Genomic DNA, 26,029 nt, shown 5'->3' on the forward strand with positions numbered 1-26,029 from the left:
CCATGCAAGTCACTCATCGACATACTACAGCGTTCTGCGCATATCGCGTATATAAGATATAAGTGCGTACGATAAGCCTGCACAGAAGTGATGCCGGTTTCGAGACGCTGCCATGTCCACAGCGTGTGGAGGGAATAGCGCACACAAGCGTGAGCCGTGTACATGTAATGCGTAGAATTCTCTGCGCATTACATGTACACGGCTCACGCTTGTGTGCGCTATCCCCTCCACACGCTGCGGACGTGGCAGCGTCTCGAAACTGGCATGGCACAGACAGGTTCATGCAAGAGTAACGTGCTGTCTCTTTCACTTAGTGTGTGAATATAGAATTGTGTTAATAGTTAACGTTTTTCACAAGTAGACTTACAATTAGAGCTAATCAATATAAAAAGACATTTGTGCATAAGAAACATGTGAAAAAAATCAAGAGATTTGGAAGAAAAAGATCATATGCAATTATAAGACAAGTTCGCGATACTGGTGTTAGTCGAAATTTAAGAAGTCCATACAAGCTTCTCGAAAGAAAGTAAGTATTTATATAAGAACAATTTACAATATCATGCACCAATACAAACACGCATGTAATGAAAAAAATCACATAAACTTTATTATCTTGAAAAATATCAACAGATTTGGAAGAAAAAGATTCTACGCAGTTATAAAGCAAATTCTCTATATCGGCGCTAGCCGAAATTCAAGAAGTTCAGAGAAGCTTCTCAAAAAAAAGTAAGTTTTTATTTATAAAGGAACATTTTTTTTATATACTGGATTATGGTCACACATTATACATCACACATAACGCAGATCATAAATAACATATACACCATACTGCTCATACACAGACACACATATACAAACACATACGTCACATCATATACAAACGTACAATATCACGCATAAACACAAATACACATGTAATTAAATCACGCTGTTAAATTTTGCCAACATTTACATCAACACTAATTCGTACATACATATTCACTGAAATGACTGTATGAAAAATGCATATTGTTTTTTATTATATTTTATATAATTTTATATGTATATATAATTCTTTTATTATTATATTATATATTTATTTATTCACACTGTTAAATTTATATTATCACAAATAGAAAAAAATTAATATATACATATGAGTAGTTAGTGGGCACTATGGGGCGTCAAAACAAACCCCCACTCCTCGGCCACTGGCGCCGATCCCTGCTGTGCCTGTCTGGGGCCCTCCCCCCTAAGGGTGTCTGTGGGAAAAAAGTGGAGGGGCCTCGTGGACGTCTACGAGTCAAATTTCCATTTAAATTTTTTATTTTTTTATTTTTTTTATTTTTTTATTTTTTTTATTTTTTTTTTTATTTTTTTTTCGGTCGCGTGAACATGCTCGGGTTCGAACCTGGGTCCTCCACCTCTCGAAACAGGGTCCTAGTATGCTGAGCTATCCGAAAACTTATTAGAATAGAAGTTAAATGTAGTATTTATGGAGAGTAGTTCTTTATTTTTTTTATTTTTTATTTTTTTATTTTTTTTTATTTTTTATTTTTTCGGTCGCGTGAACATGCTCGGGTTCGAACCTGGGTCCTCCACCTCTCCAAACAGGGTCCTAGTATGCTGAGCTATCCGAAAACTTATTAGAATAGAAGTTAAACGTAGTATTTATGGAGAGTAGTTCTTTATTTTTTTATTTTTTATTTTTTTTATTTTTTTTTTTTTCGGTCGCGCGAACATGCTCGGGCTCGAACCTGGGTCCTCCGCCTCTCCAAACAGGGTCCTAGTATGCTAAGCTAGCTGAAAACTTATTAGAATAGAAGTTAAACGTAGTATTTATGGAGAGTAGTCCAGCGCTAAGATAGGGGTCCTGGCGGTCCGATTGGTTCTCCCCATAGTGCCCAGTTCTCCGATAGGTTCCGGCGGTTCCGTCGATTTAAAAAAAAAAAGTGGGTTGGAAAAACGAGCCAAAAAATAGTGCGAGGGAGAAAGCGGGCAAGATGTCTGCCGGAAAGCAGACGTGACAACAACCGACAAAATGGCGACTGTCGAGACTGGAGATGCGTCTAGACATAAGGCATCCAGCCTCCCCTCCCCTTACGGAAAACCGAAAGATATCGTGCGGTATACAACATCGTCCTATCGCCCCCCTTAGAGGAAAACCAGGGGAGATGTACGCTATATGTCGCCCACCCACTTCCACCCTTCCTGTTGAAAAGAGAAAGTTGGATAAGGTACCGCTAGAATAAACTAGATGCTATGACGTGGTAACGAACACGTGCGTGCATGTACGGGTACGATTGTCCGAGGGGGGTGCGCCCCGCTGCGCAGATAGACATACGGTAACAACATCGCTGGAGACGTTAGAAAGGGTCTTGGAATATATACGGGTACCTGAGGCTGATTGACGCTGAGACTTAGGGCAGAGTCTATGACGTCACAACAATGAGATGAGGAAAGAGTGTATGAAAAAAATTAAACAATTTAAGTAAAAAAAAAAAAAACCTACATTTATTGTTATTAATTTTACATAAATCAATATTCTTAATGTATATAATTAAGATATTACATAGGAGTACAACGTCTATATCGTATTACAGTTCGAATTACATGATTAAACAAGGCAGCGCATAGCGTACAATGTTTCACTTGTTACTTTTTTCGCGAAGAAAAATTTTACGAAATAAGTGTACGATTAAGCGATCGTTATGTTCACAATCTTCGGTAAAAAGACTAAGAAACCGATTAAGATCATAACCGTTGCACATATAATATAAAAATACGCAACTATATTGTCCACATGTTTGAGAAAAAATTCCTTGTAATTGTTGAATATTCCAACGATGAATGACGGAGTTTCGACGAAGTCGGAGGAGAAATCCGGGGTGCAAGGGTGGTATTCCGTAGCTGTCAAAGTATGTGCCAGTACCATGCTCGTCGAGGAAGAAGGCGACCCAATGTTCTCCAGGTCGATTGTGGTCATCCGTATTAGCGACGATGGCTGTCGACCTCGTCCACACCCTCGGGACTCTGTCGGCTGGATAAACTCCCGCATGCCTGGCATTGATGTGACGTAATGCTTGTAGAATTTCGCGAGAGTTCATTATTTTGACAAGGAGGCGAACGAACGAGCGGTATTATATATTCAATAACTTCGGTATTTACCTCCTTCGGTAGTGCGTCTTTGATCGTGCCGACTTGTAACGCTGAGTTTTCAATGTCGGCTTGTGTGGAGTTAGTAGTTGCTTCGAGCTTGTCACTATCCAACGTCGACGATAATTCAGATTTTTCAAATTTCTCTTCTTCTTTTTCTATTGATCGCTCGGATTTTTGCAGATTTTTTTTCTCTATTTCATTTCTATCGCGCGAAATCTCATACGCGCTACTGATTTCCTCGTCGTCGTCGTCGTCGTCGTCGTCGTCGTCGTCGTCGCAGACGTTTAAACTCCAATTATCCGGAGAACCACAAGTAGCTTGAGTACTAACTTCCGTATTGCCGTAGACGATATTATTTCGCTCGATCAGCCAATATTTTAATTTATATGCGTTGCGTAATGCGCAATGAAATATACCGAATTTTCGAAATCCGTGATAACCACAATATCGTCCACGCACTTCCCCCTCTGACAGATTTTTGAATGCGGGAGAAATATCTTCCAAATTATATATATTTCTGGAGAGTAGATTCCGCAAGTAGGTTTCTTTTTCGGCACCTCTGACGTAAATGTGTCGTGCCTGTCTTGTTATTTCACGTAGTTGCGATGTAAAATATTTCAGATTAGCTTCACCGTCGAACCATTCAATACCGTGATAATTTCGTGTAAGCCAGTTATTTTCATGTCTTACATTTCTTGGTAAATCGCCAAATGAATGCGGGGGCATCATAATCCAATGTCCGACGAATGGAGCATCAAGCGCGATAATAGCAACTTCCTTGGGGATAAACTTCGCATTGGCATCGCGGAAACCTTGTATGTCGATGACTATATCCATTTTGCGAAGACTGGAGCGCACTCGACAGCGCGGTTATAATAGTTTAAACTGCTCGCGAAGCGTCGACGTTCGTGTCTCGAATGAAACTGAATTCTTTTCTGTTATATTGTATATTTTTTGATATTTTATGCTCCTGGCATTTTGATCGAATGTGGAGGGGAGAAAAAGGAGGGAAATTTTCCGAGTATTACGTTGTAGCAGTCAAATACTTGAGCGTGATAAATATCTATCCGGCAAAATCGACGATGACTTGACGAGACGAGTCGATTTCTATTACATTATCGAATTCGGCGTAAATAATACAATTAACGGTCTCAGTGAGAGCTTTCTCGAATCGCACTTCTAATCGCAAATTACCATGTCTTACGAGATTCCAATGCCCTGCGTAATTAGCAGACAGATCGGGCGTGAGATCAAAAGCGAATAACGTGTATCCCTTGGAATAATCATCTCTACTTATAGAATTTCCTTCGTTCAAAAAATGGATGCCCGTTCCCGTGAAGAGAGTTTGATAAGCTTCGACGTAAAGCGGTTCCTCCGATGAGAAAACCGGTTGTAACGGTCTACTAGGAATTTGCATACCGTCGACGTATAGCGAGAAGAAATTTATTCCGTAATTTTTGAAATTAAACGGATTTAATTTTCTATCGCCATTAAACGCTTTATTATTAACAAAGCCGACTATTATCCTTTTCGGAAGTTGACCCAGTATTACATTATCTAAAGATTCACCCACAACACCACTGTGAATCGTAAATGTTTTAACTTCGACTCTCGTGAGCGGATATTTAGCCGTAACTTTACTCAACATTCTAGCATGCGCGAGTAATAATCCTGCGCTTATTTTCGCCCTTCTCACGAGTAAGCTCGCATCCAGTATATGAACTTTCGCCGATGAACCGTTACTGTCCATAAGACAGAACGAATCTTTCGAACGAACGAGCCTCAAGCGTACTTCTACACCGTTAATTAAAAATTTGTCTTGATTGAAAACGTCGCAATGGAGATGTCCTACGAGATCTAGCGCGCGCCCGCCGTGAATGTAACGCGCGCGTCTCACGAGAGCGGAATTTGGCGATTTTGATTCCATCGGTTCGTCCATTTGACCGGGTGTATCCGCGTCCCATAGACAGGAGGTTAGATGGGAGGTTTTTGCGGGTGAAGAATAATTTAATAACGCCTCGATGTACGCGCGGTACGCGTAAGCGTTGTTTGGAGGCGACACGAGCTTTTGGTTGAAATACACGTCGATCTGATTGAACATGGAATGAAGTAAATGATTTACGGGGCCTATAGTGGCCGTGGCGGATGTGCCCGCAGTATGTCCCGTGGAATTGCCCGGTGTTTCTACGCGTACGCGGAGACTTAACATGGTGTGCGTGAGATCTAAATATTCTTCTCCGTGACCCGGAATGACGAATTCTATCGGAGAATCGTCCGAGAGCGAAGTCACGGGTTTGTAATGAATCCATTGCGAACTCTCGATACTTGTTTGCGTGGGAGGTAAAGAAAAGAGATCGAGTTCACTCTTTAAACACTCGCTCGAATGCGTGTGAAGAAAGGACATGCTTATTTACCGCAAATTTTTTGTCGTCGTTGTAATTCTCACTGTTAGATGCGTTTAGAATATACGCCGTTTAAGAAAATATGTCGGATACGGTGCGCTTTCTAGCAGTTTTACGTCGTTTCGTGGATGTTTTAAGTCTTTTCACTGTTGGGCGCTTTTTTCTTCTCTTATTTTTCGATGTTTTTGTATTTGCTCTTTTTTTCCCTCGCGTCTGGCGCTTTGACGAACTTTTCTTACGTGCCTGGCGTCGTCTACGTAATGTCGCGGATTTAGCGATGCGCGTGTTGAGCCCGCCGAAAGGAAACTGAGCTACATGCATTTTTGCATCCGACTTATAACCTGAGCCCTTCATCAGACTACTTATTTTTTCTTTAGCTTTTCTCTTAAGATTGTCGCGCGATTCTTCAAATCGGTGCTTAGCCGCTACTTTAAACGGCATATTGTTTTCAACATCTTCGATTATATTAACACCGGCCCGTAAAGCTTCTTTCCCCACAGCCCGTACCCCTCTGGTTAAATAAGGCAATACACGTCTGAACAGTCCTCCGAGAAAACTGCCAATACCGTGCCCTCGTTGATAGGGCGATCCGACGAAAACTCGCGGAATTCCACCGCCACGACTGCCGCCGTTTTGTAACTCGTCGTAATACGTCGAATAATAATCCATTAACGTTTAATTTTTTATCGCGCTCTCTAATTATTATTATTATTATTATTATTATTATTATTATGTTATCTACTCGATACGTCTAAAGTGCAATGTCACTGTCAGCGTTCCAAATTCGAATGGTATACTCTGTCCTAGTTGATCTCTTATATCTATCTCGATTGTGCGAAAAGACGTTTGACGCAGAGCAATGTATTGAGTGTGTGAGAAATGATTTATTTGAGTAGACGCGAACGCGTAATCATTTCCAACATCAAGTGCGACTATTCGCAAAAGAGGAGATTGCACATCGCCGGTAATATAGGGCTCGCAAATATCGCAATAGACAAAGAGCTTGTCGGGAATACCGCGCAACAAACTAGCTGGTTCGGCGGCTATTATTACTCGTTCACGCGGAAATACGTAAAATGGTGATGTATAAATTTCAACATCGTCATAAATCCAGGCAGGTAAAACGCCCGATGTACCGGCATTATTTTCAATTTTATCATTTTTCTCATCGCCATTCTGTATATCGAAGGCGGTTTCGCTAAAAAGCCATAACGGTAAACGCTCCACAACACTAGCATTGAGCTTATTGTGCGTATCGAAGCCTAGTATTCGGCAAAGTTTTTCGGAAAAATTTACATAATGAATCATATCACATTTCATAATGTCGCAGGAAAGTTTCATAATAATTTTGCGCCCGATAATAGCTCCAAATTGCCAAAGGATATGCGAACCCACGGATTTTGCAGAGTAATTCACAGCTTCTATAATATCGTGCAAACTTGAGTAAATACCCGAAGGTATTTCAGATTTCTTAGCGATGATTTTCTTTTTTTCGGGGCCTATCGTGAATTCTTGAATATTTATAAATCTTATGAATCCTTCTCCAGGGCGTATATGAAGAAAGCTAGTCGGAAATTGAATCTCCGTGAGCGCTACTTCCCAACGTCCTTGCAAGTCTATACGTTGAGGCAATTCAGTAGTGAAACATGTGGTTTTATTCTCCGGAAAAAAACGCATACTGCTATTACTAGGGAGAATCATATAAAATCCTTCCTCCCTCATTTTCGATTCAAAGATTTTAAACTCGAAGCGGGTATCCAAGAATCGAATTTTGAAGGATATCCTTGCCAACTAACTAATAATTGTTTATTGTTACCACGCCCCCTACTTTTTATCACACGTTCGACGATAAATTCTTCTTCTCGCAAGTTTTTAACAACAGATGCTAATTCTTGTTCGTAAAAAATTCCGTCTATAACTTCGCCCGCTAAATCGCTTAATTCGTATACGTGCGGTTTTCTCCATTCGAGAACACGGTGAATTCGAAATATTTCTTCGCTCCACTTTGCCTCGTATCCTTTCTCAAAGGCTACTTTTGCTCTACTGACACGCACGAAATCGCCCGCGTTATATTTAGCCTTTTGTCCGCGATTCTTTTTCTTCGCCCCATCGCCGTTGTCGTGGTTCCAGCAACGATTCATATTTTCACGCGCGCTTCGAGCATTTTCTCTCGTAACGACTGCAGGTTGCATTTTGATGGTGGAATGCCGGGTATGATTGTAAGCGCGAACGATATCCTGCAAAACATCGATGTAGCGTCGCGTATTTTTGTGCGTAAAATATCGCCACATCCGTTCCTTGAGCGTTCTATTAAAGCGTTCCACTATAGCTGCTTTAATATCAGGATTACGCGCTACACGAAATCGAATACCTTTTTCTTTTAAGAAATTTTGTACTTGCTGAGCAATAAATTCTTTACCTTTGTCGGTCTGCAGGTATACGGGTAGGCGCTCTTTGTTTCTCGAGAATATGCGTTTAAAGGCTTTTACCACGCAGGCAGCTGTTTTGTCGCGTAAAGGCTCTACCCAAACGAATTTACTAAGCACATCGATAACCGTTAATAGATATGAATAACCGTCATTATAACTCTTGAGATTACGAATATCGATCAAATCGGCCTCCCATAAGTCATCGATATTTGTCACGTTATAATGTAAGCGTGGAAATTTTCGACGTACCGGACGATGTAACGTGTATGCGTCTTGCGATTTAAGCCAATCGATGACCTCGTTACGTGTGAAATTCGGTTTAGCGGCTCGCGATAAATTGGTCGTCGCCGAATAGCCGGCATAGTGCGAGGGATTGTAATACAATTTTTCGAGCTCCATCATTCGAGTTTGCTCCAGTCGAGCAATCCTTTTCTTTTCTTTGTCGGAGAATCTGCGTAGCTCGTTAATGTTTTGTCGTCTTCGTCCTCGTCGGCGGATACAAATAGCGTATCTCCTTCGCTCGTTTCGTCTACCTTACGGCTGTACGACTTTGAACGCTCGGTCGAAGTTTTCGGAGTGGAACTTCCGCGCGGAACCACGTTTTTAATACGATGAGATCGGGCGAACGTATATAATAAATCATTATTTCCTATGAGATTGGAAGGAGTGCCTATGTCATGCAGTAATCGAGCAAATTGAATTCTTCCGGTTGCTTTAAATGTTTTTCTCTCGCGTATCGCGTCGTTTATAAGTTCCGCGATATTCGAACCCGTTACGACGGCGCCGTCTATAGTTACGAGTCCTCGTCTATCCCAGCTAATCTTAGATGTCGGAATATCGATCAAGTATTTTAATATCGCACGCGCTTTGTCACGATAAGATTTCGGTACACTACCGAGTATTTTTTTGATCATTTCAGCCGATTGCGCGCGTTTTTTCCCGAAACTATTGCTACTACTACTAGCGCTCCCGTCACCGCGGTCGCTGCTAATTAAAGCTGACGTTTCCATAAATTCGTTATCGTCGACATCCAAATTCGTGTCTTCGTTCTGCTCGTCATTAATGTCCTCGTCGTTATCCTGCTCATCCTCGCGTAAGCGTTTTTTAGCTTCCCGAGCAAAGTGAAGATAGCGTTGGAGTACTTCCTTATACAATTTCCATCTTTTGTCATCGTCGACAGGAGTCGTGAGGTTGAGAATACGCCACATCTCCGCATCGAGTCGCGATAAAGCTGTTCCCGGTGTTCGTACTGAATTATTATTATTATTTACATTTTCCGCATTTGATATTCCAGTATTTTTCTTCGACGAGTTATCAGTCATCGCAATAGATGTCATTTCCGGTTGCTGTTGCATTCGCTGCATTCTCTCAAGATTTTCGGTAGATATCAAAACCATTTTCTTAGCTCTCTCCATTGTTCAAAATACAGCTGATAACACTTTCCTTTTTTTATTATCTTTCCTAGAATGTACGGGCTGTATAGGATTGTATTTTTCTTTTTCATTCGCTGATAATCCGAGATAATATAGCCCCTAGTATAGGTCCGATAAGATAGGGTAAAAATCCACCTCGTTGTACTAACAATTTTCTTTTAGTCTTCCAATTACCTTGTTTTGCCGCAACACGCCGTAGGGCCGTTTTATGTTTGGCTAATCGCTTTTTATCGCTACAACGAAGCGGTACGTTACCTTTTAACGTATTGAAAATGCACTCTTGAATGCACTTTATGAGTTTATTGTCAGCGGCACGTAAGAATGCTGTTCTTTGATTTTTTTTCAAATGACACAAAGTTTTTAAAAGACATATGTTTCTCTCTCCGATAGACCGTCTAGCATACTTTATTGCACTATTCGATGACGTCAGCTTTTTATCGGGATCTTCTTTTTTCACCATTACGCTGTAATTACACGACTGACAAGTTGCGAACAGGAATTTTATCCTTTATACGCCCCCGCTTCTATTGCTCGATCTGCGCGGAATGTAAGCGTAATGCAGCGTATCGTCGGGAAAGATACACGTACGAAAGCGATATTCGTCTGGAGTCGATTGTTTCAAATCGAGCAATAAATACCCGTGAGGTCTCGATGTAGCGTCATAGTAGGCTTCTTCCATAAATTTTGGATCATCGGGATATACCTGGCGCGCTAGATGACGTATTTGAGCGCGATCGCGTGGATTTTTGAAAACTACTATGTAATTCGCGTTGAGAGATATGTCACGCTGTCCGCGACCTTGATGAAAGAGATTTTGCGAGATGAGTATAACACTGAGATTTTTATGATGACTTCCTTTGGTAAACAGATCTACGATAGCGTCGCACGACGAAGATTCCCTCATAAGATCGTCGATTATTATTAATTTTGGCGAAAGCGCATCGTTGGAATAATCTTCCGGACGCGGTAACCCCTCGCGAAATTCGATGATATTTTTCTTCGATTTTACCATAGCATTATTATCGTAACCGGTTTTTTGTGTTCTTTTCTCTTCTTCTTCTTCTTCTTTTTCACTCGCGTCGCATTGTAAACGTTGATACGCATCTTGCCACTCGGCGTAATAAAATAAAATTCTCTCGAATCGAACATCCGACATGACGGATAAATGACGAAGAAACGTTTTCACGAAAATTGTTTTTCCACATCCCGTAGGCCCGCAGACGATCGACGTCCAAGGATGTTTCCACCGTACATCCATTTTGCGAAATGAACGATTTGGCGTTTACGCGCGCTCTCATAAATAAAAAAGTAATCAGGAATATTTAATAACAATAACAAAAATACGTGCATCGAATATGTTTAATATGTAGATATATGTTGAGAGTAATAAGCTTATCCGCGCTCCGGAAGGCCCACCGCGGCGGCCGCATGCTCGCGCTAGCGTTTCCCGGTACGTGAACGAGCGGAAAGCACCGCGGCCGATTAGCTGATAAGTAGCCGCGGGAACGATGCTAATAAGCGTATTCACGGGGACGCGCTCGCTTCAGCGTTTTTTGAGCACCGCTGCTTACGAGCTTATAAGCGGTGCTCTGTGGACGCTTAAGTTAGAAATAAGTTGCTCGTTTAGCGTTCGACTAACATTTGATATTATTTTTGATAGAATGTTCTATGCGCAAAGTAAAGAAGTAAAGGAAATATTAGAGAGGGGTAAAGGAAAAATATAGTCTGTGATTTTTAAGGTGGGAAAAATTTCATATTTATTGATAATAATTTTTTATTTTTTATTTTTTATTTTTTATTTTTATAAAATTAACAATTACGATTTAAAATTATACGTACAATTTCATTAAAGCCGAGCGAAAGTAATTCTTCAAATACAATATTGAAATATACATCTAAAAAGGTTAAATCTCTTATTTGCGTTTGTACATTGCGTTCAATTTCTTGAAAATTATCGCTAACTATGAGTTTTATAATTTCACGATTTATGTAAGCCGTTGGGAGTTTTAATTCTATCTCGTTCATTAAGTAATTGGCGCAGGTGTTGACGGCGTCGGTGATGGAAACTAGCTGTGACAATCGAGCATCCACACATCTTGTAATATTTTCCATGCCGAGAAAAGTTGCTTTCTGCATCACAATAGCGACGTTGTGCGTTTTTCGTTTCTTCAAGGGTGGCTGCGCTTGCTCCTCCGTCTCTCCATTACTCGCGGATTGTTCCACATTTTCCTTGTAAGTCACTATCACAGCCCGCGTCCCGTAAGCGGTGGTGAAGCCGATGGAAATATTGTTGATGATAATCGGACTTGGTTTGGTTTTTTGATTCTCACTCAAGTACAGTCCTATCTGCTCCATGTTGAGTTGAAATTGTTGCCAGGTGCCGGCATCGAGACAAATTCCGTCTGCATAATTACCCGATAATTTAACAATTGGCGCGAAATAACCTTCATTTGTTGCTTGCAAGCCCACATGTAGCTTCTTAGTACACGATGAATTAAGGGCATACGTTGTCGATAGTAATAAGTATCGCTGTTCGTTTCTTCTAACGTTGTCGAACTTGTTGTCCGATTTGCTAATATCACAAACGTGCGTAGATTTAACAAAATCGGTTAGATTTTTTTGATCACTGGAAACTTCTTTCGCGGCAGCCATTGTTATTACTTTTTGAATAAAACTGAGAGAACACCAGGCAGACACAACAATGCCGAATTCTTGTAACGCAGCCGAAATGAAGACTTCATACGGGGAAACTCTCGGAAGGATTTACATCTTCTCGCGCTACTTATATATCGAAATATAAAGAAAAGTGGGGGGAAAAGTTTGTATAGACAATTAAATAACAGGAAAAATCGTGATTTTTCATGTTCAATCTTGTTCAGTTGGCTAAAAATTACGCGGAAAAACATCTAGAATCATCTAGAAATTAGATTCGTTACAAGAGAAAAATTTTTCTCTAAACTTTTTTTCTCTAAATACATTTACAATATATTATAAAGCGTAAATAAATGTTTATCACCTGTGTAATAAATTTTTATAGATTGTATTGTAAGAGATTATATTGTAAAAAATTTTATAAAGGAGTAATTTTCTAATCGACATAACCCCGTCTTTTCTACGAAAATTTTTAAAAACGTTTATCGCTACAAAGCTTTTACTTTAGGATCGTTATAACAAAAGTAATAAAAGTAAGTAAATAAGATAGTAACGTGATAAAAAATAAAATATTTTTTTTGTCTACTTTATCGCCTTTTTGGAAAACAGGGATTCTTTTTGTCGACGTTCTTTTGCCGACGTTCTTTTGTTTTCTTCGAACTAATCTAATCTAACTACCTAGAAAGGAAAAATTTTAAATCTTTCAAAGACTTTTCCTTTTTGGAAAAAAGTGGGGATATGCGTTTAAATAAATTCTCCGTGCCGAAGTAAAAAAGCTAATTTCGAGTTCGACATCAACCGAAGTAACGCGAGTCGTACCGTGGAAAATAGAGATATCGGGTATTTCGCGAGCAAGTGGCAAAAATGGCTGGACTTAAAGAGCTATTAGGTAAATGCATAATTATAGGCTCGAATTTGTCGTCTACGTTAAATAGTGAACGCTATTTATCAGCGTTATCGGACGAATCGGCGGAAATAAATTATTCAGTTTTTCGGGCATTTGCGTGTGCTAGTTCGAATACTATACTCGCTGTGCTATATAGACTAGGCTATTTTGGCAATTATGCCGAGTTGTTGCATATCGCGGGTGAGATAGTAGAAATGCGCGAGGCATTTGACCACGAGGAGGAGGATGCAGACGGCCTTATAGCCTTCCTGCTATCAAACCATCGTGGAAACCGCTTAAACGGTAAGCAAAATGATTTTATTTATATTGCACAATTGTATTGTAATCGAATACGTTAGACAGTGATTAATCAAAATTTTCAAAATCATAATTTGTAGATCGAAACACATCTGCGACTGATGGGCGAGAGACTCCCTCTCAGCTTCGAAAGCGTCCGGCTGAAGAAGAGCTCGAAACAGGAACTTCGAGTAAGTTTCGCATAAAAATAAAATAAAAATATTAATCTTTATATACTGATTCTATATTCAATATTGATAAAATATTAAATTTTAGGAAGAGCACGCTCTGCCGAAAACGACAGCGAAGCTGATATCACGACATCACCAGGTGAGATACAAAATTTTGAAAAGAATAAAAATAACGTAGATGTAATTTTTATTTTATTTATAATTAAATTTTTCTTTTGTTTCGACAGTGCAGAGAGGTGGCGGTGGTGGTGGCCAAAATGAAGAAGAGACTCCTGAAGAACGAACAGCGCTGTTCTGCAATAACGAGGAAGTAACCGACGTGGATGAGAATGAAGAGGAAGTCGTCGGTGAAGAACGCTGTAATCCCTCGTCGGAGACAGAAGATGGTGAAGAGGAGCCGGAGGTGGAAGAGGAGCAACAACGTCATGAGGTCGGCGATATTAATTTTAATTACGTTGATTTATTGGCGGAAAATAGGCGACAATTTAGGAGGTTCGGCATAATCGGAAGAGAAGCGAGTTTCGCGATTCGACCGTTGCTTGAAGGCGGAGATATTTATCATTTACTAGAAAACGCGTTCCGTGAAATTCACGCATATGCGATAAATTCATGCGAATCTGGCGATTATGTGGGGTTATCTTTTCATTCTGCGGATTTATCTCATGGTCCTGCCGGATTATCTTTTCGTCCTGCGCGTGACTTGACGCATGAAGATATTTGGGGAATTGTGAGTTCGGTAGCACAGAGCGCGGGTGGTCTCGATATTGCGGAACGCTTCGATATTCGAGTTTTTAACGTTACGGTTCCTTCAGGCCGGGGACGTGTGAAATTAACACGCGAAGATATTGCGAAGCGTTCGATACTAACAATAAAAAATTCCGATAATTTATGTTTTCCCCGGGCTCTTGTTGTAGCGAAAATTTATTGCGAACGCGGTAATTTACGTACGGGAGAATTACATGAAAAATGGAATGCTGTAAGATGCACGCGATCCCCTCTTCAACGGGAACTCGCGTTACAATTAGCACAGGATGTCGGTGTTACGATACCTGAAGAGGGCTGCGGAATTCGGGAAATCGAACGCTTCCAACGTTATTTCGCCGCTGACAATATCGCGATAGTTGTATATAATTTTAGTACTTTCGGTCTCGGAGAAAAACCTATGTACGACGGAACCGCAATACTCGCTTCTCTCGGACGGGAATCGTCGCACCGATTAAATATAATGTATTACGAGAGCTCGCGACATTACAATCCTATTTTAAATTTAAAAGCAGCCGCTGGTTCTCGTAATTATTGTACGACGTGTAATGTAAGTTTTCGGGACGAGATAGGTCATCGGTGCTTGAATAAATGTCCGCGCTGTGTCGCAGAGTCGGCATGCGTCGATTCCGTTGCGCCTGTGAAATGCGATTCATGTAATCGAACATTTTACGGTGCAAAATGTTTCGATCGTCATCGTAGTAAAAAATCGTATAACGGTAGAACGCTCGCGAGTGTTTGTAATGTCGTGAGATTTTGCAATGAATGCGGATGCGCGGTTAAATCGAATGCGAAACACGAATGCGGCATTTCTTACTGCAGGCTATGTCGGTCGCCGCAATCTCGAAATCATTTATGTCATATGCAACCTCTTCGCAAAGCAGTTAGTTCCTCTACCGAACCGTCCTCGTCAACGGCGATGACTACGTTGATATCGGATACGCGAGGAACAACAAAGAGTAAAGAAGCTGCTGGCGAAGAGGTAAACGAGAGCAAAAAGAACCTCGTGGCATTTATATTTTATGATTTCGAAACACGGCAAGACGAGACGCTCGAAGGTACGATGAACGTGAAAAAACATGTACCTACCCTCTGCGTAGCGCAACAGATTTGCGAAGCATGTGCGCAAGAAAACGACATGTCCGTGCGATGCCGATGGTGCGGGATACGCGAATTCATATTCAGACATGATCCAGTGAAACAATTTGTCGAATTCGCAACGCGAAGGACGAAACGTTTTAACCAGATCATATGCATAGCACATAATGCGAAAGCGTTCGACGCGCAGTTTATTCTTCAATACATCGTAGAAAATCGGAATTATTTAGAGCCGAAAATAATTTTGAGCGGTACAAAAATTGTAATGTTATCAGCAGGAAATACAAAATTCATCGACAGTGCTAATTATATGCCAATGCGATTATCTGAATTACCGAAAGCTTTTGGCCTAGGGGACTCTATGGATAAAGGCACTTTTCCGCATTTATTTAACACTGTCGAAAATCAAACGTATGTCGGACCGTTACCAGACGCGAAATATTATTCTCCTGAAAACATGAAGACTTCGGAACGCGAACGCTTTCTCGCATGGCATACGGACATGACGCGAAAAAACACCGTATTCGACTTTCAACAAGAAATTGTTCGCTATTGTCGTACCGATGTAGACATTCTTCGACGCGCGTGTATAGCATTCAGAAAAATTTTTATAAACCGCGGCAACGTATGTCCGTTCGAGGAATGCACCACTATCGCCTCGACGTGTATGACCGTTTTCCGTAAAAACTTTTTGCGCGAAAAGGAAATAGGCATTATTCCTTCCGGTGGTTATAGAAAAGCGAGCAATTATTCGCGTAAAGCTCTACAATGGCTGGTATGGTTGGAACGCGAAATTGGTCATCCTATAAAACATGCGGGGCGTGCGCGTGAATATCGTACGGCTGATGGTACGCTCGTCGACGGATATTATGAAACGACCGCTGTTGAGACGACACAGCGTCATATTTTACAATTTCACGGATGCTTTTGGCACGGGTGTCCGACTTGCTTTCCTTCGAATCGCGATAGAGCGATTTCTTCGTCTTCGGATCATGGTGATACGATTGCTTCGCGATACGAGCAAACTCTCGCGATCTCGTGGCGCCTTCGACAACGGGGATATATAGTGACGGAAAAATGGGAGTGCGTTTTTGATCGGGATATGCTCGAGAATCGCGAAATGCGAGAATATCTCGAAAACCATCCGTTGGTGGAAACATCACCGCTCGACCCTCGCGATGCGTTTTTCGGCGGCCGTACGGGAAATATCGTGACTCGATACGAAGTTACGGGTGCAGAGAAAATACATTACGTAGACGTATGCTCTTTATACCCGTATGTATTGAAGACAGGCGCTTTCCCGATCGGACATCCAGATATTTATGTTGGCAAAGAATGCGCCTCTTTAATCGGAATAGCTCCAAATTATAATTTTGATTCGCTCGAAGGTCTTATACGCTGTACTGTGCTTCCACCACGCAACCTCTTTCACCCTGTACTCCCGTATCGCGTACGCGGAAAATTACTTTTCGCCTTATGTCGTAGTTGTTGCGAAACATTTGCGCAGACATCTTGCACGCACGACAGCATTAATGAGCGGGAATTCGAGGGTACGTGGGTGTCGTGCGAATTACGAAAGGCAGTCGAAAAGGGTTATCTCGTGACGGCAGTAAGCGAGATTTGGCAATATAAAGTTAGTCAATTCGATCGCGCATCTCGTCAAGGCGGTTTGTTCGCCGAATATATAAACTCATTCTTACAATTAAAACAAGAAGCAAGCGGATGGCCGGGGGAATGCGGAGACGACGATGACGCTAAAGAACGGTATCTACGGGAGTACGAAAAAACCGAAGGTATTGTTCTCGATAAGTGTAACGTCGCGCTGAACCCTGGTTTACGTTCAGTTGCAAAACTCTGTTTAAATTCATTTTGGGGAAAATTCGGCCAGCGGGCCAATTTGCCGAATACTGAGGTTGTGAGAACACTGCATCGTTTTCTGACGTTACTGACGAGTAGCGAGCATGAGATAACCGATATATTACCCGTGAACGACGATGTAATATATGTTTCGTGGCGATTGCGACAAGAGGCCGTCACGCCCTCACCTATAACTAATGTTGCGATAGCGGCATATACGACGGCTCAAGCGCGCTTAAAATTATATGAATATTTAGAACGTTTAGATCGACGTGTGTTATATTATGATACTGATTCGTGTATATACGTAAGCACAGGTAAACCGAATGAGTATGAACCGCATACGGGGAATTTTCTAGGTGACATGACGGACGAGCTCGAAAGCTACGGTCGTGGTAGTTATATCGAGGCGTTCGTGTCCGGTGGCCTAAAATTTTATGCCTATGTTGTTCGTATGCCGGAAGGGCGTACGCGTGAATGCTGTAAAGTAAAGGGCATAACTCTAAACTATGAAAACTCTCGGTTGGTTAATTTTAACAGCATTAAGAATTTATTGTTAAATAAAGAGAGAGCACAGGAAAATGAAAAGAACGGAGAAGAATTGCCGAAAACTTCGATAAATCTATGCTTTAGAGCAATTCGTCGTACCGCGTTTCACGAGATCGTAACACGGGACGAAACTAAAGTATGCGAGCCCGTATTACTAAAACGTAGATTTATCGATAGTCGAAATTCGCTACCGTATGGTTATGTATCCGATCAATGATTTTTCTATTTTTTCTCGACACTCTCTCTTTTATTGCTATATTGCGTAATATACTTTTGTGTACTTTCCGCAGCGGTGAAAATAATCTTTTTGTAAATAAATATTAAATTATATGTAAATTTTTCAATGTACAATGTTTCCGCATAATATAAATATAATGATGTTTTTTATTTTAAAGCAACCAGGTGAAAAATATTTTTCTTCCCTTCCTTTCTTCCCGACGGCTCAGTGACGTCATAGACTCTGCCCTAAGTCTCAGCGTCAATCAGCCTCAGGTACCCGTATATATTCCAAGACCCTTTCTAACGTCTCCAGCGATGTTGTTACCGTATGTCTATCTGCGCAGCGGGGCGCACCCCCCTCGGACAAACGTACCCGTACATGCACGCACGTGTTCGTTACCACGTCATAGCATCTAGTTTATTCTAGCGGTACCTTAACCAACTTTCTCTTTTCAACAGGAAGGGTGGAAGTGGGTGGGCGACATATAGCGTACATCTCCCCTGGTTTTCCTCTAAGGGGGGCGATAGGACGATGTTGTATACCGCACGATATCTTTCGGTTTTCCGTAAGGGGAGGGGAGGTTGGATGCCTTATGTCTAGACGCATCTCCAGTCTCGACAATCGCCATTTTGTCGGTTGTTGTCACGTCTGCTTTCCGGCAGACATCTTGCCCGCTTTCTCTCTCGCACTATTTTTTGGCTCGTTTTTCCAACCCACTTTTTTTTTTTTTAAATCGACGGAACCGCCGGAACCTATCGGAGAACTGGGCACTATGGGGAGAACCAATCGGACCGCCAGGACCCCTATCTTAGCGATGGACTACTCTCCATAAATACTACGTTTAACTTCTATTCTAATAAGTTTTCAGCTAGCTTAGCATACTAGGACCCTGTTTGGAGAGGCGGAGGACCCAGGTTCGAGCCCGAGCATGTTCGCGCGACCGAAAAAAAAAAAATAAAAAAAATAAAAAATAAAAAAATAAAGAACTACTCTCCATAAATACTACGTTTAACTTCTATTCTAATAAGTTTTCGGATAGCTCAGCATACTAGGACCCTGTTTGGAGAGGTGGAGGACCCAGGTTCGAACCCGAGCATGTTCACGCGACCGAAAAAATAAAAAATAAAAAATAAAAAAAAATAAAAAAATAAAAAATAAAAAAAATAAAGAACTACTCTCCATAAATACTACATTTAACTTCTATTCTAATAAGTTTTCGGATAGCTCAGCATACTAGGACCCTGTTTCGAGAGGTGGAGGACCCAGGTTCGAACCCGAGCATGTTCACGCGACCGAAAAAAAATAAAAAAAATAAAAATAAAAAAAAATAAAAAAATAAAAAAAATAAAAAAATAAAAAATTTAAATGGAAATTTGACTCGTAGACGTCCACGAGGCCCCTCCACTTTTTTCCCACAGACACCCTTAGGGGGGAGGGCCCCAGACAGGCACAGCAGGGGTCGGCGCCAGTGGCCGAGGAGTGGGGGTTTGTTTTGACGCCCCATAGTGCCCACTAACTACTCATATGATATTAAAACAATCAATATAAATCAATGAATGCTTATATGGATGTGTGAAACTGACATTCACAAAATTTTATTATTTTTTTGTAATTCTATATAATAATTTTGTTACAGTTATTCTTTGGATTAAATACGGCAATTTCTTTTTCCCTTTTTACTTTTATACAATTTTACCGTTTCTTTCGTTCTGGTTTAAGAATTAATTTTTCAATCAAAGATGCTAAAATGTCAAATGTGTAATTTCATGTTTCTTTCTATTCTTTTGTACAACAAGCATCAGACTTTTCATAAAAATATGCCTCATTTACAAATAATCTGTTTTTTTAAAGGTTGCGGAAAACAGTTTAATAGATATTTTAACTTTAAAAAACATGTTCTTAGATGGCATACTACAGATTGCGATAAACAAATAGGTATAATTTACCTTTGTAAAGAAAAGGATTGTAATGTCTGTTTCACAAATAGAAAAGATTTTAATAGACACTTATATCGTCATATAAGGCAAAGTAAAATTGGGATATATTGTGGGTACCCAGCTTGTTTTGATAAAACACTTTTCAAAACAGTCAGTAATTATGCAGTACACATATGTAGACATCACTCAAATATGAATTTGTGTAAGCAATACATTGCTGATGATGCTCATAAAGAATTAGATTATGATACTAGTGATAATTGTATTGATACTAGTGATAATTGTGTTGCTTTTTTAGAAGAAGAGATGTTGAATCAATTTTCCAATGATGCAGATTATGTAAGAGCTATTTCACAATTGTATTTAAATTTAATTACAAAATATTTTTTGACAGAACGTACTTTGCAAGCTATAATAGATGGTATATCATCCATAATGGAATTTCCTCAGCAGCACTTTATCACTGCTTTAATTGATAGTGATTTGCAAAATGATGTTAAAAAAAGAATCAGAGATATGTTTCAAAGTAACCATAATTTTTTTTCGAACATTTATAGTTCTGTAAATGGTTGTCTTAGAAGTACTTATTCGAGAAATGTATATTTTAAAAAACATTTTCAGGTTGTAATGCCCGTGCAAATAAATTTAGGATTTGATAACAATCACAAACAATGCTATTACCATTACGTTCCAATTTTGAAAACTTTAGAAGTTTTATTAACTAATCCCAATATCCGACAGTTCTGCTTAAATTCTTATAATAATTCCTGTAATAATCCCAGTAAGCAATTTGATAACAAATTGTTGCCAAATTGGCATCAAATTCGCTCAAAACTTGGTAACAAATCCAGTGCCATCTGTGTCCGCATTAAGCTTGTGTTTTGGTGACAAAGCTTGTTGACATAACCTGACAGCAAATTGACGGCAAAAACCGAGCAAAGCTTGACATGATTTGACGTCAAATTGATGGCAAAAATCGACCAAGATCTGCGCAAGACAATCTGATAGCAGATTGTCAGCAAAAACCGAACAAATTCTGCAGCTTTTGGCCATTCATGTAAAAGTATATATTTAAATAGATTTAAAGCCTTAATCCTAAGTAACAAAATGATGATAAGTTTTGGTCATAAAATGACCATTAGATAATTAGACATTATATAAAATCATATATTAATATGTTAAAACATATAAGTAAATTCAAATAACTTAATTTATAAAATTAAAGATCTTTTTGGACAGAAATTGTTTGAATAAGTGAAAATCGAACAATTATCTGTCTGATTTGCCAAAAATCAATTCAATATCTGAATTTCCTGTATAAGAATTATGTCAAAAATTGAACTGATAGAAATATATATATTATAATATTATTAGAATTTTGTAGACTTTATATACACTCATGACAAGAATTTGAATACGGGTATAGATAATGAATAACGCGCCGCATAGCGATAAGCGACTGAACTATTTTATAATACTTTGTAATAAGCTGCAGATTTTGTTCGGTTTTTGCTGCCAATTTGCCATCAAATTGCGCACTCTAGATCCTGCTCAGTTTTTGCCGACAATCTGATGTCAGTCATGTCAGCAAGCTTTGCTCGGTTTCTGTCGCCAATTTGCTGTGTAGTTATGTTAGCAAGCTTTGCTTGATTCTTGGCGGCAATCTGCCAGCTTAATCGGTAATAACAACTCTTGTACCAAATTTGTAGCCTTTTTGCTGACAATAATTTGTAGCAAGCACTTGGCAATATCTGTTAGAACAGACCTGGCTGACTGGGATAATGTGTTATCTGATATACAAAGTGGTAATGTAATAAAAAATAATAATTTTCTTCATGGAAATAAAAATACATTACAAATTATATTATATCAAGATGCATTTGAAGTATGTAATCCGCTAGGTGCCTCAAAAAAAAAGTTTAAACTTGTCGGTCTATATATGGTCCTTGGAAATTTACCTGCTTATCTAAGGTCAAAAGTTGAACATATACAGCTTGTTTTTCTATGTTATGAAAAACATATCACGTTTTTTCGTTGGGAAAAGGTAATGGAACCCTTAATAAATGATTTAAAAAATTTAGAGAAAAATGGAGTAGTTATTTCTGTTGCAAATAAATCAATTAATTTCATTGGTACTGTAATAGCTATGTTAGGCGACAATTTAGGTAGTCATCAAATAGGTGGTTTTACAGAAAATTTTAATTCCTCAGAATATTTTTGCCGTTTTTGTGACACAACTCAAAGTCAATTACAATTAACATATGTATGTAAAAATATAAATAGAAATCCAGACAATTACAATTTATATGTAAAACAAGCGGAACAAACTATGAAAATCATAAAAGGCATAAAGCAAGATTCACCTTTGAATAAACTTAGTCATTTTCATGTGTGCAATCCAGGATTGCCGCCTTGTATAGCTCATGATCTTTTAGAAGGTATTATTCCTTATGATCTTATGTATTGTATTAAATATTTTGTTAAAGAGGGATGGTTTAATTATAACTTTTTAAATTCTCGATTGCAAAAAATTAAATTCATAAATGAAAATGAATACAACAGCATTCCATTTATAAAAGATTCATGTAAAATTGCAGGTACTGCAAGTCAAATTAAAAGATTATTACTGATACTTCCTTTAGCTATCTTTGACTCAATTAAGAATATTGAAAATGATGTTTGGTTATTAATACTGCATCTTCGAGAAATCTGTTCTTTGATTTTCGCTTGTGCATTATCCTTTGGTCAGGTTGCGCTATTGCAAGAAAAAATCAATGAATATTTATTGTTAAGATTAAAATGTTTTCCAAACATAAAATTAAGACCAAAGCATCATTATATTTCTCATTATCCTTCTTTAATTGTATCTTTTGGCCCGCTTAAACATTTATGGACTTTACGATTTGAAAGCAAACATAGATATTTTAAAAACATTATTAGGCACTCGCAAAATTATAAGAACATAACAAAATTGTTATCATATAAACATCAATTTTTACAAAGTCAACTTCCAAAAAATATATACTGTTCTTTGGTAATAGCGGATAATGCAGAAGAATATATTCCGGAAAATTTTAGTAACAATATTTCCTCCGTTATAACAAATTATTTTTATGATAAAAAAAGAAACGAAAATTTTAAATATATAGCTTCACAAATTACTTTCAAAGGCATTACATACAAAGCAAATATGTGTATCTGCGTAGGAAAAGACTGTTATGATTACTTTATTATATGCAAAATCAAATATTTTTTAATAAATAATTCTTATACAAATGTATATTTTCTGGGTACCACAATAAAAGTTGTATATAATTCTGATTTTGGAATATATGAACAGTTTGAAGTTAAAGATCAAGAACATAAAATCGACAAAATCTCTTTGTTTTCATACTCTGCTTTACTCGCTCCACATCCTATCCTCGAAACTCACTTAAATTCCATTGCCATTTATATCTTCAAATACTCACCTCTTGATCTATGAGATTATGTAAGTAATATTTTAGTGATACTTATCGTTTAGTATTATTTTTAATATTATATATAAAATATGTATGTTTTCTGTTTTACAGATGTCTTATTTGTTTAAAGTCTGGTCGGCCAATAGAAAACAAAAAATCTCATTAGTGATCAATCAATCTGATAATATGTTATCTGAACTTATTACAAAAAGTAACAACAAGCTTGGCATTAATGGTTCCACTCTTGTTATGGAGAAGGATGGTACAAATGTTGATGGTATAAATGATGTTTTAAAGTTTTGTTCTGGCGAAATTTTTATGTTATTGCAATCAGAAGAATTTTGGTCACCTCAAAATGAGACAGAATTACACAGTACGGCATCCTGCGATACCCTAAGTATACATAGTGATTCCATGTCTATCTTCTCATCTTCATCAAGTACACGACATGTTTCATCGCCAACAACTGTATCGCATATTAAAATACAATCAGATAATAATGAAATTTGGACAAGATTTCGTATACCTTGGGACAATTTGGAATCTACAGTGCTTAAAGAATTAGAAGTAGGAAATCGCAGCAAATATGTAATACATACTGTTGTAAATCGTATAGTTTCCGAGATGAGGAATCTGCAAGAATTTATTCCATCTAAAGCATTCAAAATAATAGCTAAAAAGGTAATCGAAAAATATCCTCAAACATTCAAGGATATGGATGAAGATGGTAAATGTTTCGGAGATGGAGGTCACACATTATATTTAAAACTTCGTGATAGAAATTGCTATCTTAATAGACCACACATGAAAAGATCTTTAAGCCGAAGTTTAAATATACCGTTGAAAAAACAACGAAAAGTTTTATCTGCCAAAGTTGGATGCAGCAATTGGCAGCCTGACAATTATGTTGAATCAGAAACAGAAGATATAATAGAAGATAAAACTGAATTTCTACGGCAAGTAATCCTTCAAGATGATCTAAAAAGCGATCCTGACATTCAAAAGAAAATTTATTTATATCTTGAAGTAACATATCCTGCACAACGTTTATTTCTCAATAATGTCCATAAACCACCTACGATTCAAAATATTAAGACTTCATGGCCAATACTTCTACAAAAAAAATATTTATTCTGGCATTACCACAAATTAATGGGACACTCTATATGTATACTAAAAGAACAAATGTTAAAGAAACAGAAAAAAATATTTACCTATGGACATCTTAAAAATTATAAAGAAATTATTAATTCAACTGAGCTAATAGAGCTTAAATTAATCAAGATCATAATGAAACATTTTAAAGAAGACTTCTATTTATTATTTAAAACATATCCTGTAAGTCTCATTTGAATATATATCATTATGTTTGTTAATTATATTATACGATATTATACGATTTTTGTAACTAATTTATTGTATAGGAGGGGACAGCATTGAAAGAAATTGAAGCATCTATTGCTGCACCATGCATTGTAATCGTAGGTAATATATTATTTTAGAATTATCTTAGATTTAAAATTATTGTAATTATCATATTTTTATGTGTATGTGCTTGGTTGTGAGTTATAGATGATATGGAACACCGGATGTTTTATTTATTTATAGAAGCAATACAGATTGAGAGAACATATTGTTTTTATGAAGCTCTGGAAATGTTGATGTCTGCGTACTATGTTTTTAACATGGAATATCCTACACATTGTGCATGCACTTTGGAATTTATACAGAAGTATTTTTTGAATATTCATCCAATCTCTGGTACAAAATCACGTAAGGTCGCAACCAAATATAAAGTACTTTCTTTTTTTAACAAACTAAGAGACATCGAAGAGAGAGATGTAGACAAGGAAAATATTTTATCAAATTCATAATTGTGTCAATTAATATTGTTTGGTATATATAATGAAATACATAATTATATATATTATATTCAGAAACATGAAACATAGATATATATTTATATGATAGATTGTCTCCCTCTCTCTTTCTTTACCTCCTCTTTTTATACATATGTAATACATAATATGCTTGACTACTATATCATACTTAAACATATCATACTTAAACGTAACATACTTGTGTATGTGTTTCATGTTTCTGAATGTAATATATATAATTATATATTTCATTATTTAAGTTTAATGATTTATTAAGACAGATATAAAAAAAATCATATAAAACATAAATGTAATGCAAAAAGTTTCAAAAATGTAATTTATGAACTCTAACGTTAATAGTAGTTAAAACATACATAGTATTATTTTAAAAACACAAAGTATACAGTATACTATACATTAAGTTTCTAAAAATATTTCTTTTCTGATTTTCTTACGATTAAGAATGATATAAGTTTTATAAATGTATACATACAGAGATATCTAAATTTGCGTTAAATTAATGAAATACTGAGTTCGCGAAATTATATAGTTTATAAGTTTTATTTTTATTTTATTCTAAACAGATTTTATACGTGATATTACCATTATTTTGCTCGCACGAAAAAATAAATAATTTTTTTTCTGTTTGTAATATATGTGATTGCATACTTCAGTAGCATTATTTTAGTTTAACAATTTAAAATAACATATATGCCAATTATAACAATAATTATGTAACAATATTATTAAAATTGTAGAAATTATTAATATGTTTGTAATTATTAAAAATAAATAAATAATTATTCAAAAAAATAAATTAACTATTTATTATTTACT

At 37.8% G+C, this 26,029-nt stretch overlaps 6 protein-coding genes and 1 long non-coding RNA gene across 10 annotated transcripts; 3 read left to right on the plus strand and 4 right to left on the minus strand.

Annotated features, from left to right (window-relative positions):
- The first annotated feature begins 243 nt into the window (after positions 1 to 243).
- LOC138939287 (uncharacterized) lies at positions 244 to 25,689 on the plus strand. 4 transcript variants are annotated; one of them, XM_070306943.1, is made up of 5 exons: positions 244 to 526; positions 631 to 726; positions 23,424 to 24,650; positions 24,737 to 24,793; positions 24,921 to 25,059. In XM_070306943.1, the coding sequence occupies exons 3-5, from the start codon at positions 23,424 to 23,426 to the stop codon at positions 24,972 to 24,974; spliced, it is 1,338 nt and encodes a 445-aa protein (XP_070163044.1). In that variant the 5' UTR covers positions 244 to 526; positions 631 to 726; the 3' UTR covers positions 24,975 to 25,059. The 4 variants fall into 4 exon arrangements, with proteins under 4 accessions (XP_070163044.1, XP_070163042.1, XP_070163040.1 ...); XM_070306941.1 differs by having other exon boundaries at positions 245 to 526; positions 24,737 to 24,797; positions 24,921 to 25,689; XM_070306939.1 differs by having other exon boundaries at positions 246 to 526; positions 24,737 to 24,797; positions 24,885 to 25,689.
- LOC138939531 (uncharacterized) lies at positions 2,971 to 4,096 on the minus strand. Its single transcript, XM_070307393.1, has one exon. It carries the CDS (start codon positions 3,973 to 3,975, stop codon positions 2,971 to 2,973), a length of 1,005 nt encoding a protein of 334 aa, XP_070163494.1. The 5' UTR covers positions 3,976 to 4,096.
- LOC138939532 (uncharacterized protein F54H12.2-like) lies at positions 4,202 to 5,542 on the minus strand. Its single transcript, XM_070307394.1, has one exon. The coding sequence runs from the start codon at positions 5,540 to 5,542 to the stop codon at positions 4,202 to 4,204; it is 1,341 nt and encodes a 446-aa protein (XP_070163495.1).
- On the minus strand, positions 6,279 to 7,262 carry LOC138939533 (uncharacterized). Its single transcript, XM_070307395.1, has one exon. It carries the CDS (start codon positions 7,260 to 7,262, stop codon positions 6,279 to 6,281), a length of 984 nt encoding a protein of 327 aa, XP_070163496.1.
- On the minus strand, positions 7,678 to 8,368 carry LOC138939534 (uncharacterized). Its single transcript, XM_070307396.1, has 2 exons — positions 7,830 to 8,368; positions 7,678 to 7,777 (listed from the first exon to the last, which is right to left on the minus strand). Exons 1-2 carry the CDS (start codon positions 8,366 to 8,368, stop codon positions 7,678 to 7,680), a joined length of 639 nt encoding a protein of 212 aa, XP_070163497.1.
- Positions 13,171 to 13,720, plus strand: LOC138939360 (uncharacterized). The gene is made up of 4 exons (XR_011447831.1): positions 13,171 to 13,243; positions 13,339 to 13,428; positions 13,514 to 13,567; positions 13,656 to 13,720. It is a non-coding gene; the product is annotated as an uncharacterized lncRNA (long non-coding RNA).
- Positions 15,053 to 17,911, plus strand: LOC138939535 (uncharacterized). Its single transcript, XM_070307397.1, has one exon. It carries the CDS (start codon positions 15,053 to 15,055, stop codon positions 17,909 to 17,911), a length of 2,859 nt encoding a protein of 952 aa, XP_070163498.1.
- Positions 25,690 to 26,029: the final 340 nt, after the last annotated feature.

Source organism: Polyergus mexicanus, unplaced genomic scaffold (genome assembly GCF_030449975.1).
Source record: "Polyergus mexicanus isolate NDT 795.1 unplaced genomic scaffold, iyPolMexi1.0 SCAF_14, whole genome shotgun sequence".
In the NCBI taxonomy this organism is placed as follows: Eukaryota; Metazoa; Arthropoda; class Insecta; order Hymenoptera; family Formicidae; genus Polyergus; species Polyergus mexicanus.